General features: G+C 43.4%; 1 protein-coding gene across 1 annotated transcript; it reads left to right on the forward strand.

Moving 5' to 3' along the window:
• Window positions 1-1,198: 1,198 nt before the first annotated feature.
• On the forward strand, window positions 1,199-11,142 carry LOC119394757 (cyclic AMP-dependent transcription factor ATF-7). The gene is made up of 9 exons (XM_049416396.1): window positions 1,199-1,709; window positions 1,815-1,917; window positions 2,023-2,180; window positions 3,661-4,007; window positions 4,701-4,894; window positions 6,248-6,352; window positions 9,091-9,224; window positions 9,938-10,003; window positions 11,122-11,142. Exons 1-7 carry the CDS (start codon window positions 1,659-1,661, stop codon window positions 9,123-9,125), a joined length of 993 nt encoding a protein of 330 aa, XP_049272353.1. The 5' UTR covers window positions 1,199-1,658; the 3' UTR covers window positions 9,126-9,224; window positions 9,938-10,003; window positions 11,122-11,142.
• Window positions 11,143-17,021: the final 5,879 nt, after the last annotated feature.

The following is a 17,021-nucleotide window of genomic DNA, read 5'->3' on the forward strand; positions in this document are numbered from 1 at the left end:
TGAACCCGAGCAACAAGGGATACCTGCAGTGGAGGAATATGCAGAATATATTTCTTTTTCATATTTGTGTGTGTGTGTGTGGGGGGGGGGGGGGGGGGCAGGGGCCCGGGCCCCGCCTGAAATTTTGATGGAGGGAGGTGTTTTACCAAAAATAAATAATGAAAATAAGTGTTTTTCTCAAACAGTCAAGGCCTGCAAGTGTCCCCCACCCCCGAAAAAAATTCCTGGCTACGGACATCGTTCGAGCACCCCTATGTAGGCTGGTGCGCGTGTATCAGGCCCGTAGCCAGGGGGGGTTAGGCTCCCGCTCCCCCGCCCCCTGAAATTTCGAGGAGACAGGGAATTTTACCGAACATAAATAATGAAAATAGGTGTTTTCCTCAAATACTAAAGGCCTTCAGCAACTGACCCCCCTCCCCCCAAAAAAAGTTCCTGGCTACGGGCATGGTTCAAGCACCCCCTATGTAGGCTGGTGCGCGTGTATCAGGCCCGTAGCTGCAGGGGGGTTAGGGGCCCGCTCCCCCGCCCCCCTGAAAATTTGAGGAGACAGGGAATTTCACCGAAAATAAATAATGAAAATAGGTGTTTTCCTCAAATACTAAAGGCCTTCAGCAACTGCCCCCCCCCCCCCGGAAAAAATTCCTGGCTACGGGCATGGTTCAAGCACCCCCTATGTAGGCTGGTGCGCGTGTATCAGGCCCGTAGCCAGGGGGGTTAGGGGCCCGCTCCCCCGCCCCCCTGAAATTTTGAGGCGACAGGGTGTTTTACCGAAAATAAATAATGAAAATGGGTGTTTTTCTCAAATACTAAAGACCTTCAGCAACTGCCCCCCCCCCCCCCCCCCCCAAAAAAAAAAGTTCCTGGCTACGGGCCTGGCGTGTATACACAAGGACGTTAAATAAATAAACCTCCTTGTGTATACACATAGGAAATTGAAGAATTTCGGGAGGGGGGATTTGACATTGCCCCGCCTGGCTACGCCAGTGACCATACATTCACAAAGGTCTGAAAAATGTCTCAACTTCATTGAACATGAACATGCTTCAGCTAAAAGCACCGTCGTTGAGATCTGAATTTTTGTCATTATCACCATCATCTTACTTTAGCATCATCATCATCAGTTAGGTGACAGTACTAGCAGCGCCAGCCTCGGCTAGCCAGAAAACTGCTCGTATGGGTGGTTTCGTTTGTGCACTTTCCAGATCCGAAAATGACAAGACTTTGGTATGGATAGGCCTCTTTGCAAATGTGCGTGGTCTGCCGTTTTGTGTGCTTTCGCTGAGCATCATCTGTGTTTGATAAACGACATGAATGTTTCAACGATATATAACCGTGTGCAGAATACGGTACATATGACTGTGTGCTCCAGTGTAGTTTGAAACTGCCATTGTTGATATTGCCTTGCCTGGTCCGTCTCGACCGACGCTGAACTTCGTGAAAGGAGATGCTGCTCCCGTCATTACGTTACCGTTATTTGTCTTTCTGCTGCTGTGCTCATTCAGTGTATGAAACGTTGATGCTTGTGCGGATGCTCGAGTGATTGTCGGGCGACTGTGTAAAAACGTTCCGTGCCTATTCGTTACGTCCACTATTCCCTGCCACGGGAGACGATCGACGTGTCGTGCTTTGGAATTTACATCAATTAAACATCAGTACAAATGGCCGAGGCGGAGAAACCGTTCACCTGCGATGTGTCAGGCTGTGGAATCGTAAGTTGTCACGTTTACTAGTGATAGTAGTACGTTTTTGCAATAGACGACGTTGACACGCCTCCTTCGAATGTCTTCTTTTTTTTTTTTTCCTGTCCCCGACAGAAGTTTGTCTGCGAAGACAAGCTCACGAGCCACAAGAGGAGACACAACATGATGCTGACATTGAATTTTGCGAACACAGGTGCCGGCCCAAGAAACTGCATTGGTATGTGTGCGAAGACGGTCGGTTATTCACGGTGTCCTGTGAAACAAACGAATGACAGAAGAACGTTTTCTCATAACACGGCTTGGTCATTCTTGTCACTTGCAGAGCAAACTCCGACGCCAACGCGATTCATGGATATAATTGAAGAGACGGGCCTGTTTCAAGATCTCCAGCCTGAATTCACCACCCCCGAGCCAGCTCATACCGCCAATCCATTCGACGCGTCCTTTCGTAAGGCGTCGAGCGGGGAAATTGTTACGAAGGTAAACTGGTCACTGTGCAGTTGACGATTGTCTCTGCAAGCGCACATCTGTTACAACATCACAAGTCGTAGCACTGTTGTGCAATTGTAATGGTTTAGTTTAAGCCCACACGAAGTGGCCCTCGGTAAAGCAAGCAGATGTTACTAGTAGCAGTTGTGGAATCACAACACTGCATTTCGGAAACCTTGCAGCGTGTGCCGAGCTGTTCGTAGTATATACAAGCACTGAAATCGTTCAAGCAAGCCATTGATGACAGCATATGTGCCTTTCGTGACTCCAGGCTTCAGGTTTATTGTCTGCATTTAATGGGACGCAGGGGTCTGAAAAGATTTCAAGCCTGCTGGACAAAACAGTTTGAACACATTGAGAAATACGTTGCTTGTTGCATGGCAGTTTGCAGCGTGCCATGAAAGACTTGTATCACACAAGCAAAGAAAGTATATGACACAAATAATTTTGATGTCCAGGAGTACAGGTGTGAGCCTATCAAGTTGACGTGCTGAAAGCTTTTGTCCCTTATATGCGTTGCAGGTGGGATACTAGTCAATAGTGTGTGCACATTGCACACATGAATATGCGTAAGTACAACTAACTCGCATATGCAAGCAACAAAAAACTACGTTAACTTTGACAGTAAAGATGTACGATTCACTTTCGCTGTGTCCCTCTGAGTACTGCTGGTCAATTAATGGTTACCACATGTGTGAGGTACAGGCACTATAGCAATTGCATGTGCACACGTGTGACATCAATGTCAACCTAGTATCATCACTAGCAGGTAAAGGGGCCCTGCAATGCTTTTTCTCCTCCATTCTGCAGCGCTGGAGTGCGTGTAGTGCTGAATACTGGGATGAACGCAAAAAGGATGATCGAAATCAGTGCGCGGTAACGGAAGTTATTAGCCTTCAAATTTCAAAACCTCAGTAGACGACGAGAAAAAACATTCCCTTTCACATTTCACTTTCCCACTGACGTCAAAAGCCAGTTCCAATCACTGCGTGCCTCTAACAGAGACGTACTGGACGACTCGCCTCATGGTGGCTGTTGTGCAGTGCTTCTAGCGTCGTTTTGCAGTTGTTTTCAAATTTTCACATTTAAAAACAGAAACCCTCTTGTATCTGAGGAAGTATAAAGAGTGCTTTTATAATTTTAAGCGTGCAATAGTGTGGCCTATCTGTGACCATATGAATATAACGTGCGGCTTGTCGCGTCAAATCATTCAAAACGCACGGCCAATGTTGTCGCTCCCACGCGATGAAGTGTCACTTTCGATCGCAAGAATTGCAGTTATGTGTCGCTCTAGTCCAAAAACAATGTGCTTTCTCCATTGAAATAAAATTGTAACAGCTTTGTATTTGGTGTTGCCACTCGCGCCACGATATCGGTGCATTTCACAGTTCGAGAAGAAGCGATCAAAACTACACGCTCAATTTGTGTCGCAGGGCCCCTTTAAGTGCTGATGTTACTGTTGCTTTTGCAGGAGCCAAGCCATATCCCTAGCACGAGTGAGCCGCTGAACACGCCCTGCATTATGCCAGTGACGGCAGACCCCCTTGCGCTGCGGCCCCAGTTCACTCCAGCTTCAGCCGTTCCCAAATTCGGACCAGCCCCTTTGCCCACTCCCAAAGTAGAGGAGGCATCCAGTGACAACACAAGTGCACCTTCCAGTGCTTCAAATGCAAGCAAAGGGTGTAGTTCGCCTGATGAAGTGACAGTGGTTGCAGCTGCTGCTCCTGACACAAAGAAGTTGTTGGGTGCCCCCATCAGTGACAAACCTGCCACACTTCAAGTGAACCCAACTGCTGAGGCACAATCTGCCATGACTGGGTGCGTTGATTTGGATCTAAGAATCTCTCCGTGATGTTGCATTTCTCACGTGTTCGGTATTTTGGCTGTGAATACATTCTTTTAATAGTTTCTCGTGCACGTTGTGTTTGCCAAGCAGCTACGTAGACTGCATTTGCATGACTTACTTTGCCCTCCGCATCCGCACCTCATTAGTCCAAGCACTGCTTTGGGTATAAAGCCTATTGAAAGAATGCGATATTTTGTGGAAGAAATAGGGATCTGCAAAATACTAATTCATTAAAGTGAGCGTATGACAGAGGTAATTTTCGTATGCACGTATTTTCATCCCGTTCACTGTGTATCTTTGTTGCAGACAATCAAAACAGTTGTCTGGTAATGTGACGTTGGATGATCCGAATTAGCAAGTTATAGAGAGATGTGTGCAGAGTAGCGCTCTGTTGCTGTTAACAGAGTTGGGCACTTCAAAAGATAGGAAATGCATTTAACGCCTGTAGAGTGTTAAATGAAGTGGTGTGAGGAGGAAACATCCAAGCATAGAAGAGAAGCAGGAGAGGTAACAGTTCACTTGACAGTGATCTTCATCCTGTAGTATACTTAATAAGGCTGCCGATCTCGATGTATGAACTCATTCTGTCGTAAGTAGTACCGTGGAGGTGGCATTCGTGTTCGGAGAGTGCATGCATTTCATAATTCACACTAACCTGTTCCCAGGCCAACTCCTGCTGACAGTGTTCTAGCGGCGACTAGTCCCTATTGTTCAAGTGCTTCCAGGAGTTTCCCCGAACCATGTGGCACCAGTCGTAGCCCCTGTCGTTGCACCACCCGTTACTCCTATTGTACCAACCGTAGGCTCTTTGCCTGGCTCCAAGGCGACCACTATCATTACACCTTCCAACGTTATCCAGGTCAGCCGATTGTTTACTGCATTTTCCACACATTCGTAGATTTTCCTGCACATTTCATCAAGTTCACAAGTTTGCATTTGTCCTGAGATAGCTTTTATTTTTCTTTACAGGTGCATTATAAGAGGTAAAATTGCTCGCGACACGAGATTCACATCCACAATGAAGAAATTCACATTTGCCATGTTCCCAGCAGTCACAAACAGATAAAATGTGAACAAGAAATTAGAAAGTGGAATAGGTTTCATGAGTCGTAGCTCACGAAATCTCTTTTCAAGTTATCTAAGACTATTTTGTACCGGTAATTATGTGCTACCCAAAAATGGTTTATGCCTCACATTAAGTGTGCTAGCAGAAATAATGCTGACACTAGCCTTACTGGTAAAAACAAGGACAGTATGGACAAATAATGCCGGTGTCACACGGTCACTTTTGATCGTGATTGGGCCTGATTGGGATGGAATTTCTTCATCATGAAAGGCTCCTTTACACAAACTGCAAAAGGGATCGCCAATCACTTTTGAGAAATTTGATCCCAATCGAGCTTAATCGCTATCAGCAGTGCACCGTGTGACACCGGTATATAACTAATGTATGTTTTAATCTGCTTTATGTTGTTCTTGTTTTCATCTTACAGTATAATTGTCTAGACTAGCGAGTCAGGTTTATGCCTACAAGCTGGCCTCTCCAATTGTACTAACAGCTGTTTTCTGTGTTCTAATGTCAAACGAAAGCAATAGATGTGATGGTAAATGTTAGAACATGACAGAGTACGTCATATGGATGTGCTGTTGATGTCTCGTGCTGTTCATGAAGTAGCGTGCTTCCCGTCAGCATTATTATATTCTATTGACTTTAAGTATGACCTTTGGGCACTAAATAAATTCGGAAGTGTCTAACTTCCAGCGTTATTCAACTTCTGCCCACACGCAAATCCAGGATTGAATGTCCTGGCCACCCCCTTGAAAGCTTGTGCGCGCAGTTGCATGCAGCATACGGCACGTGACAAACTCATGAAGTGCTTCCCAGCCCATTTGGAATGCCTACTGAAATACGAATGAAGGAAAGAGGATGATTTTCAAGGGCTCGTTTTTCTTTGTTATACACGATATTAATGAGCACTAACAGACAATAATGCCAAGGAAAGTAGAGGGGATGTTATTTGTAGTAATTAAAATATAAATGTATCTATATCTTAATTACTACAAATAACATCCCCTCTACTTTCCTTGGCATTATTGTCCGTTAATTCTCATTAATATACTGGAATACGAATAAGTTATGATTATGCCTCGCTGCATTGGTCTTCGGAAGTATAAGGTGGGTTGACCAATGAGGCGTTGACGTCTTCTGCAGATTGGAGAGAGTGTCCAGCTGTTGATTGTAGCCAACCCTACTCCCGCCGTCGGGGCGACAACGCAATTGCCGCCTGCTCCTCTCCTGCAACAGAATATAGAAACGGTTAGTAGAATATCTTTGCTGACTGCACAATCTGTCACAGGGTTTTGGTTCTCAGTCTGTTGACTTTAGCATGTGCGGTGGCGCTAGACACCGGTGCAAGAGACTGGCACAAGAGAGCACCGGTTTGCTGGCAGCCATACCAGTACACTATAGCGCTGCTTGAAGGCTTCAAGATAGCGGTGGTGGTTACTTTCATTAAAGGGACACTAAAGGCAAATAACAATTTATGTCAGAGTGAAAGCCCAATGTATGACAACTTCTAAAACGGCAATATTATCAACAGCAGTGCCCTACTTACCGAGAAATTAAGCTAAATGTATCACATGATGAGCGCCACGGGTGGGACATTTTCGAAGTGATCCCGATGACGTATGGAAGTCGGCCTACAATAAATCACTAGTAATCAAACTAGCAGCAGTAAAAAAAGAACCTTCCGAGCATCAAAAGACGTAATAAAATGCTGCTTGTTCGTTTCCGCTTGATTCATGGAAAAAAGAACCGCTGTGGTGTTGCCGTATGGGGAACGGCGCGCGTGGTTCAAAGGTTCCGTTTTCGCCTAACTGCGCCTCGCCCGGCGCCCTGCTTCGCTCACGCGGTCGCGTCTCAGTGGTAGTTTCGGGATCGCATACTGCCGCGTGTGTTTTGCGCGCTCGTGAAAGTCGCTCTGACCGAAAGTTCGACAAAATGCCGCATGCATGTGATATTGCCGGATGCCCGAATAGTGCACAACGCCAGTGCTGCAGCAAGGAAACCGGTGTGTCTTTTCACTGGGTGCCGCGGAATGAACCCTTACGCTCGATGTGGCTTAGTGTCATGCCATTGCACCAGTGTGCTGAACAGTCAAAACCTCTGCGTGTGTGCTTGCTGCGGGACTGCGGCAAGCTTCGATGGCTTCGATGGCCGTTGTTGCTACTGTGGGTCCCGCTACTTCCGCTCTGCTGCTACTAGTGTCGGTGGCCGCGCAGTAAGAGCGGGCAGCGTTGGGCGCGGCAGCAGTGACGTATGAAAGTCGTATTTTCAGGCGGGAGATTTGAAGCGCGCTAACGCGATGCAGACCACTAAAAACATGATTTTATTTCAAAATAAGCACTTCCTTGGCATAAAAGTAGCACTACGAGGTTTCTGGACCGCTATTTCAACAATCAACGTCGACTTAATATTTGCCTGTAGTGTCCCTTTAAAGGGACACTAAAGAGCAAAACCATTTTTCTCGCATTAGTAAAGTAGTCTTCCACGATACCAAAAAACACCACGCTTTCTGCATGAAGACGCTTAATAAACGAGAAAACGTGCAAAAAGAAAATACAGGTGGCAACGCCACCTTGGAATTCCAGCACCATTTGCCATGACATCACATATTTTTGACGGCACCTGCTTAAGCCTACATAGTTCCTAATCACTTAAATCGAAGTACATTGTCCTCTGAGGGGGCCAGAGACTTGACATAACGAGTTTGTGGAAATTTCGTCGAGCCAGTGGTGCCAAAATACGTTAAATGCTGGTTGAAGTCTTTTACGTCACGAATTACAAAGTTCGGCGTGAAATTTAAAAATGAAACTTTGAACTTGGTTTTCTCCTCTAATAATAAACCTATGGTGGTGAAATAAACTACACAAGAGTTCTCTGAGCATACTTTATCAATCTAAACCTAATTCATTGTTTCTCTTTAGTGCCCCTTTAATGTCATTTTGGACCTTTGATCACTGCACAAAAGTCCAGCGAAGTCGGACGGCTTTTTCTTTCCTCGTATGTAATGCATGAAATTTTTGCCACAAATGTGACCTGTGTGTAAAAAGTCCGTATTATAGCCTTGTATGTACGAAACTACATACAAGGCAATGGTGTCAGCAGTTCCGCAGAGTAATAAGGTAATAAGGCAATAAAGCGTCAGTAGTGCAACAGGAGGCACCATCAACGGGCCTCAAGGGAACTCTTGTTGCCTGTGCAATGGCTTTAAAACGTTTAGCGGAATCTGTACGTTTTGCAGTTTACGTAATTACAGGGCACGCAGCTTCCTCGTTGCATCAAGGCATTCGGGAGTTCTTCTGTGTCTTTGGTTTTAAATATCTGTCACATTTAACATGTTTCGTGCACAGAACTTGATGATGTAACGAAACATTTCATGCATTTATTTATGCATAACAATGTGATCAGGCTTTTTATGATTGAGCTAAAGTTGAGCACGTGATGTGTCACACATAATACAAGAGATTCTTCAAGGGTATAAAGGATTGTTATCACATTTCTAAACAGAGAAATAATGATTACTACATTTTTCACTCATGATGTCATTTGAAAGATAAGGAAGAACAACTACTTTGTGAGCCTGTTACTTTAGATCTCCTTCGTCCCCTGTGCTTCAAAGCATTTCTGAAAGCATCATTGTTTTTTATTATTTTAACAAGTATCTACTCACAATTCATGTCATTCAAGCAGAAAGAAGCAATCATTTAACTTCTGTGTGCTTGAGCTTACAACATACATATATCTGTAACAATAGCATTGAAAATTAATGTCTTGTACTTCCCAAGTTTCTCAGTTTCCTCTAGGTCGAAGTCTGTTAGTAGACGTGAAACAGATGTCTTTTTGTTTTGTAACATTGCTGAGAAGGAAAGGTAGCATTCATTTCAGACATGTGATCCGTGCACTGTAGTGCCAAGTTTACTTCAGTTATTGTCTCTCTTAACTTTCCTTATCTCCAATGTTTTTTTACTTTGTTTTTCATGACATTGCTCCAGAAATTGAAGGATACACTGGTCGTCAAAGGCCTTAGCAGTCTCACCGACAAACAGCAGGCAACAAAATGTTCACTCTCCACACCTCGTACGACCAAGCCTCTTATTGCACCATCAGACCCGAATCTGGGTGACAGGTAAGCGGAAGAATCACCTTTTGCAGTAGACAACATTTTTGGAACTAGCCCCTCGTGACTACCGCGGAATGAGGTTGTTTACTCACGATACCTGTGACTCGGCTTGCTAAGCAAAACAGCTGTGCCATCTTGTTATAGTAGCTATATTGTCACCTATATAACGCAAACTTCTCTGTCTTAATATTTTAGCTAGTGTAGCACTGTATTTTAAATTGATGCTGTGAATATGAAGCGAGATTTTTTTCTTCGCTTCGTTGGTATCTGTACAAGCCTTAGCAACAAAGACCTAATTAGCTTAATTGGTAGAGCGACCACCCCGGAAGGGCATTGGTCCAGGGTTCGATCCCCGGACCAGGACAAATTATTTTTCGGCAACTAAGAAGCATTCTTTCTGAGAAATCCGTATGGATTTCCTTGTGACTTCGTTCTACAAACCAGGGGTTGTCAATTTCCCTTTCATAAAAAAAAAAAAAGGTGGGGGGGGACCATAGCTTTGGCTGAAAACCAACATCAGCCGTCTCATAGAACTTGACATTTTGTAAGAGCACATTCCCATTCTAATTGGTGTAGCATTGCGTTCAGGAGAAGCTGCATCTGGTCATATGCACGTGCCCTGATATTTTTTAACTCAGCATTTCATTGGCATTATAGCCATTGTGACTTTCATTTGCTCATTGTTTGTGTGTGTGTGTGCTTTTTTTTTTTTGCAACAGCAAAAATAACTGTCTAGACATGGTCATGGATGACGAACGAAAGAAGAAAAACAGAGAAAACAACAGGTGATGTGCTGATGTTTCTATGACGTTACTCATCATTAACTTTCTTTTGTTTCTGTTATTCAACTGCAAACCATGCTCTATGCCTCATTCATATGTCAAATATTTATGTTGGCAGTACGCTGTGCTATCAAAATCCAGCATCTCACTTCATGCCCTGCATGACTTTCTGGGTGCGATCTTAGTAGCGCTGCAAGTTATCTGCACTTCGATACTGCACCTCCACCCGGCAATACGCAGCATCTCCAACAGTTGTAGTAAGGCTTATTGCTGAGCCTATCGCTACTGCAGTGGTCATCTCACCGTAGCAACAGGTGTGGCAGTCAGAGCTGCTGATAATACGGCCAGAAAAAAAAGGGGATGGAGGCGGGGGATCGTGATTTTTGCATTAATGGTCCATTCAGCTGGTCGAAACTGAAATGTATATCTACCTGGTTCATTCATAAAACTGCATTTCAGTTGAGTACTTGGGGGTGCTCATTTTTGTTCTAATCTGGTGAATTCTGACAAAATTCTGGTCGCGTTGCTCCTATGTTTACTCTGAGAGCAGCAGGCCAACATTCTGGAATCAGGCAGGCTTTCTCTCGACACAAATCTTGAGAAGGCCCCACATCGCTGCGACATCACCTAATTAAGCATATTTTAGCTCTTGACTCTTCAATACTCCTCTGTCCACTAGACATACAAGGCATCATTATCCCCAATTCACTAGGAACTTATAGGACAGGCCTACAAGTTCTTTTTTTGTGCACCGTATTGAAAAATAATTCTCTAACCATATTCTATCTACCGCATACTTTGCGATTGCTTTTCTAAATATGTGCACGTGGATCTGTAGGTAGACGCTTGTGTATATATGTGCACTTGCGTATTTCTTCTCATATATTGTATATAATTTTCATGCCCACCCTGCCAGGACTACATTGTTGTCTGCAGTACGTAAACATAAGTAAACAAAATTATTACGCAGTGGGAACCATTTGAATGTGACTGAATGCAGTGCAATGCAACCGTGCTTCACTCTACTAGTGGTTAGCAAGACAGATGGAAGAACGTTGGACTGGGCTCTGAGGAAAGAAGCCGTGATCAACAGTGCTGGCTCCCTTTCGTTTCACTCGTAGGTATGCTGCACAGAGGTCCCGAGCCAAGAAGAAGCGCCAAAGCGAGGCCATGAGAAAGGAGTTGGATGACTACAAGAAGCTGTGTGCCGATCTCTCTGCACGGAACATGGAACTCATGGTGTGTGCTGTACCAGCCATACTGCTAACAGTCCCTAGTAGTTGGGGGCAGTAAGCATGCAAGACTGCAGATATCTCAAAGTGCTTTTTTACTCATCCTCAAGTGAACTAAAAAATGTCAGAATTGAAGCTCTGCCATCTCTTATCAAACAGCGTGGAATGAGCCTGTAATCTGAGCAAAAATATCAATTTATATGTGCATAACAAAGGCACATCTGTCCCAAGGATGCCTCCATTACACGATGGTATTGGTAAGAAAAAAGTTAGGTTTAGTTTATAATATCCATTTGTTAGTAGTACAGTCGACCCGTATATATCAAACCCGCATATAACAAATTATTTTGTATGTATATCGAACAGTTGTAAAATCCCCTTGTACATATTTTAGAGATATAAAATATTTTATATATAGAATTACCTGTATATACAGGGTGTTCTTTCTTAGACAATACAGATTAAAAAAAAATCTTATGACAGTAAGGCTGCTGTCGTTTTCACACAAAAACTCCATATCGAGGCGGAAATACATTGCCGCAGTTAAATTGACACTGTTGTGACTAAGTAAAAAAAACTCGTTAATTGACTTTTTAATTATTGACTTGAGGGCAGGTGTTCATATTACAAAGTTGTAGTGCATGGAAATTTATGGCATGCCTATTTTTTAGAAATCACAAAAGTTTCACGTAGTTCGAGATATTCGTCATCGAATTTCGAGGGTGAAATCAAAATTGATTGCACAAGGGTGCAAGAAGCGTGACCGTTCTGCTACGTCAGACCGGAACTACCCGTGACAAGGGAGTGACGAAATTTGAATGAAGGCGCGCCGCGGCCGTATGTTTTCGTGAAAAGCTGCAAGTCATCACACTGTGCCCAAGCTTCGCCTTACTTTTGCGCGGAGTGTTTGGAGCTTATCCGTTTCTTTTGAACTGTGCACCAGAAAACTGCAATATCAACCTTTTCTTTGTCTGGGCAGCATAAAACTCAGGGGCAGCCCCTGCGGCACTTTTTCTTGCAGACGCGCGAAATAGTTATTCGTGCCTCTTTGTAGTTTAAGAAAGAAACAGATAAGCACCACCCATCGCGCGCAAACATTAAGCTGTCTACTCGTGCATTTCAGAATGCTTGCCGATTTTTCTGACCAGATTCTGCTTCGGCGCGCCTTCCATTCAAAATTCGTCACTTCCCTGTCGCCTGTTGTTCCGGCGTTCCACCGCGCTTTGTGCGCGCCAAGCGCCGTCAGTTTCGATTTCGCCCTTGAAATTCGATGCTGAATATCTCGAACTAACTTGTGCATACTGAAAAATGGGTATGCCATGAATTATCATGCACTACAACTTTCTAATATAAACAACTGCTCTCAAGTCAGTAATTAAAAAGTTAATTAACGAGTTTTCATTAATTAGTCAGTGTGAACGTCATTTTAGCTGTGGGAAAGTATTTCCGCCTCAACAGAGAGTTCATGTGCGAAAAAGACAGGAGCCTGACTGCCATAGATGTCTTATTAAAATCTGTATTGTCTAAAAAATAAAAACACCCTGTAGAACTTCTTTGCGATCCCCTTCAGATTCGATATATACGGGTTCGACTGTATACTAGGGATGTGCGAATATTCGAAATTTCGAATATTTTTCGAATAGTGTTTGCTATTCGATTCGATTCGCACTGAAATTTTACTATTCGAACTATTCGAACTTCCCTAAGACAAATGCAGTCAACGTCCGGTTGACAGTGACCCCTTCAGATTTTCAATATGCTTCACTTCATTACACTCTCGTATTGCGGCAAAGCTGCCTTTCAAGCTCCGTTACGGTCGAACTTAGCCAAGAGTCAAAGTCCGGTTGGAAGTGGTCCCTTCAGATTTTCAATATGCTTCACCTCATCACACCCCCGTATTGCGGCAAAGCTGCCTTTCAAGCTCCGTTACGGTCGAACTCAGCCAAGAGACAGTGAACGTCCGTTTGGAAGTGGTCCCTAGATTTTCAATATGCTTCACCTCATCACACCCCCGTATTGCGGCAAAGCTGCTTTTCAAGCTCCGCTACGGTCGCAAATGTATTAACTCAAGAAAACGCTGTTCCCAATATGGAAAGATGTGGCAGAGTTGGGGTCTCAATTAATGCTGTTTTGGACCTGAAATTTGGGCAGGAAGTCCGAAAAATCGGACGCCGAAGCTTTTTAGCATCCAAAATTTCAGATGTTCTTATATCGACATCTACGAGGCAGATTTGGAACTCCGGACTTGAAGGGAGCACACCCTTGTCTGCCACATCAGTTGGCCTTCCACAGAAGTTGTAAGAGAAGGAGAGGCTGAGGAAATGGCATCTCTGCCTATCACGTGTAAAGTGTTGTTGGCAACACTTTGGTTGCACCAAATCATGTACATAAATACAATTTGGCCTCTACATTGCCTCATTCTTGATAAGAAAGACAACTATGAAATATGACCCCACCAGCGCTTCATCAACCTAGTGAAAAGAAACACTTTCATGTTGCTATCTCACAAGAACATACTTAGGGATTCTCTGCAACTTTTTCTGTAATTTCACTTCGAATTATTTGAAAAATGTTTGAGAAATATTCGAAAATTATTCGAAATTATTCGATTCGATTCACACTCAATCTTTATTATTCGAATTCGCTTCGCACCCAAAATTCTGCTATTCGCACAGCTCTACTGTATACCCATGTTCATTACATGAAGGTTTGACTGTACTAGTGTCATAGTACGCTGCATTTTTTTCATAAGCTGTAACTCAAGGAACAGCTTCAGCCACTTTTTCTACTTTTTCAACTTCACCACTGTAACAGTATCCTTAAAGAAAACAAAGACCATCAGTCAAGCAATGTAGCAAAGCTACCCTTGGGAGATATTTTCAGAGGAGCTTGTCACAAAGGACAGCAGCAGCAATTAGGTAGTTATCTCAAACCCTTGTCGTAACTGCTTAGCGTGAGAGAGAGAAACGTCTTATTTCTTGCTAGTCTGATTTCCCACTTTAAGGCTGGCATTGAAAGGAACTGTGGTGGTTTATATGCAGTGCATAAGCATGGAACGTGGAGAAGGCAGTGCGACCTAAGATGCGCAAGCATTTACTGCTGTCTCCACACAGAGTGCCTTTAATATCGCCGTGAAGACCCTCTATAGTGACACTGTCAGTTGACTAGTGCGAATTTCATTATATAGATGTTTGCATCCTGACCTTATTCATTCCAGAGCCAGAGGTCTATGTCCAGAGAGATGGAACTGCAGTACAAGGAAGAAATTTTCAAGCTCAAGAAACAGCTGGCCTTGCACAGCAGCTGCTCTGTTACCTTGGAACTACAAAAGAAAGGTGCAATGTCATAAGTCAGTTTTGCATGGCCATAGTCTTCTGTATTTGTTTCGGTGCCCGTCCACTGGCATCAAATAGTGAAGTCTGGGTGAGTTGAAATACATTTGTGGTCAACAAGTGCAACATCTACCCAAAAAGAAGACACGAAGATGAAAGAAGGTGGCACTTGTGTTCGTGCCTTCCTTCGTGTTGTTGTGTAGCTATCGTGCTGGTTGACCAGTGTGTTAAATCTTGGAGCCACACAGAGGGCGCCACTTATCCAACATTTGGTCACGGCTCATGGGGCATAGTACGGATCACGTCATAATCTTTTGTTGCAGTTCACGCAGAAGCAAACGAGCAGCTGTTCATGCTGTACAAACAGCCGATGCTTTCAGACACATTGCTGGGTAGGCAATTGTAAAAATACAGGAGACTGTGGCATGGCAAACTCTTCAAGAACTCCCATTTGCATATCCGTTCACCTGTCCTCATACGCGACTGCAGGAACTGTAACTTCATTAGTTTGCATTTGTAACCACCTCAGCAATGCACAGCAGGCAGTGGGTAACCAGAGAGTGACAGAAACATAGTCGTTTTGATAATATAATTGTGATTAACTTTCTTTTTCATTATTTTTTCTTCCTGTCAACTATGTCCCATGTTTATGTAGGGACATTGCTTTTTGCATGTTTTCACCACTTTGCCCCATCATTCATACATGCACTCCTCACTTTCTTAGGCTTAAGGTTTTATCTTAGAGGGCCATTTTCTAAAGCCAAAATTGTTCCCTTTTGCCATAGCGTCAAAGTTTGTTGCTTTTACGTCATCATAGTTCTCACCTCTTTTTGTTACACAATACTCTGAACTTTGAATTTGATCTGTCAAACAAATATGTTCTTATCGGCTTCTAATTTATGAAATATTGCTTACATGAAGTGACAAGCATGCTAAATTTTTCTGCTGTCTGTTGTTTCTTGCAGAGAAGGACAACCAGAGGAATCAGGGAAAGGCAAGAACACAAGTTGTTGCTCAGGTTCCAGCTGCTATAACATTTCCGAGCACATTGGCATTGCCAACTCAATTGTCACTCCTCGTTGCCACGAAGGATCCACTGACAAGGACTGTTTTGAAGTGAGGAGTGAATAGGAAAAAAAAAAGACTGGTGCTTCCATTTTGTGCCTTTGCAAGCCTCAGCTGGACGATCAACTTCTCGATTCTCAGTAGTTAGATGGCACATTATTTTGTTGTGCCCTGCTGCCTTGTCTCCTCTTTTATAGCGATAGAAATGACATGGACGCACAAGATTCCCTCACACTGTCGCAGTGATGTCTCACGTGCCAAATGTTGAAGCTCGCGCAATCTGCTGTGGATGCGAGGGCGAGCCGAGAAAGCTGGTGCCCCCTCAACGCTCGGAGTCTTTCTGCATGCTCGGAGTTGGAAGTCACGTGATTCTGGTAAATATTGGAGGTGCTGCACAGAACGTTAACTTTGGACAAGAACACGCTGGCCAAATACTATCAGTCCTCATTACTCAAGCACTGTGACCGCGAGTGTGTGCATTCTCTGCGTAAACTTTGTTTGTGTGTTTTTAGGCACCTTCAGTCACCAAGCATCTACTGATATTCATACCGATGAAACTATGAGCCTTATTTCATGTAATATTCCAATACTGTTGCTATTTTCATCAGTGCTTCACCTTTCAGATGGAACAGCAACTTTTTATTTCTCTTTGCAGCATGTATGTATTTTTTCACGGGGTTTTTAGTAGGCTTGTGCGAATAGTAAATTTTAGGTTAGATGTGAATTCAAAGCGAATAGTGATTTGGTCGAATAATTATGAATCGAATTCGAATAGTATATATCACATATTATGAAGAAAAATGAGCATATTTGTCACGACCCAACTAACCTGAACAATATTTTTTTTTAATTGAAACAAGGCATGTGCAAATGTCATTCTTTTTGGTCCAAAGGGAAGTGGAAGTGGAACTTCGAATAGTAGTAGCAGGATTTGACTTTCAGTAGAATGCAAGTGATAACCTGTAAAATATGCTAAGTTTTTAAAATTTACTTTACTTAGAGCATATAAGCCAGTATAACAAGCTTTTAAACTTCATTTAAGAAATGATGAATCGATCTGAGGGTAATTCGTTCATTTAGCTTTGAATGGGGGCCTTCGCGGCAGTGCGGATTTCCCCTGAAAAGGTGTATTCACGGTACAGCACCCCTGAACTGCAGTGAAACCACCTTTACAGGGGGCTCCATGTGGTTTATTCGTTCATTTCGAATACTTCGAAATTTAGAATAATTTAAATTCGTTTCGAAGTGAATTGGAATACTGTAATATTTGTTTGAATATTCGAACAGCTCGAATATTCGCACAAGCCTAGTTTTTAGTGTGCAGGTGCATGTTGCTTTTGTCAGAAATTTCAAATTCGCCACACACGTGACTAGTGTTATTGAATTGTTTGT

This window comes from Rhipicephalus sanguineus, chromosome 5 (genome assembly GCF_013339695.2).
Source record: "Rhipicephalus sanguineus isolate Rsan-2018 chromosome 5, BIME_Rsan_1.4, whole genome shotgun sequence".
Lineage (NCBI taxonomy): Eukaryota > Metazoa > Arthropoda > Arachnida > Ixodida > Ixodidae > Rhipicephalus > Rhipicephalus sanguineus.

Excerpts from the sequence above, each read along its gene's own strand:
- LOC119394757 (XM_049416396.1), top strand. The coding sequence starts at position 1,659 with ATGGCCGAGGCGGAGAAACCGTTCACCTGCGATGTGTCAGGCTGTGGA. Across the intron at positions 1,918-2,022 it reads CGGCCCAAGAAACTGCATTG|AGCAAACTCCGACGCCAACG; the intron begins GTATGTGTGCGA and ends TGTCACTTGCAG. Across the intron at positions 4,895-6,247 it reads CACCTTCCAACGTTATCCAG|ATTGGAGAGAGTGTCCAGCT; the intron begins GTCAGCCGATTG and ends CGTCTTCTGCAG.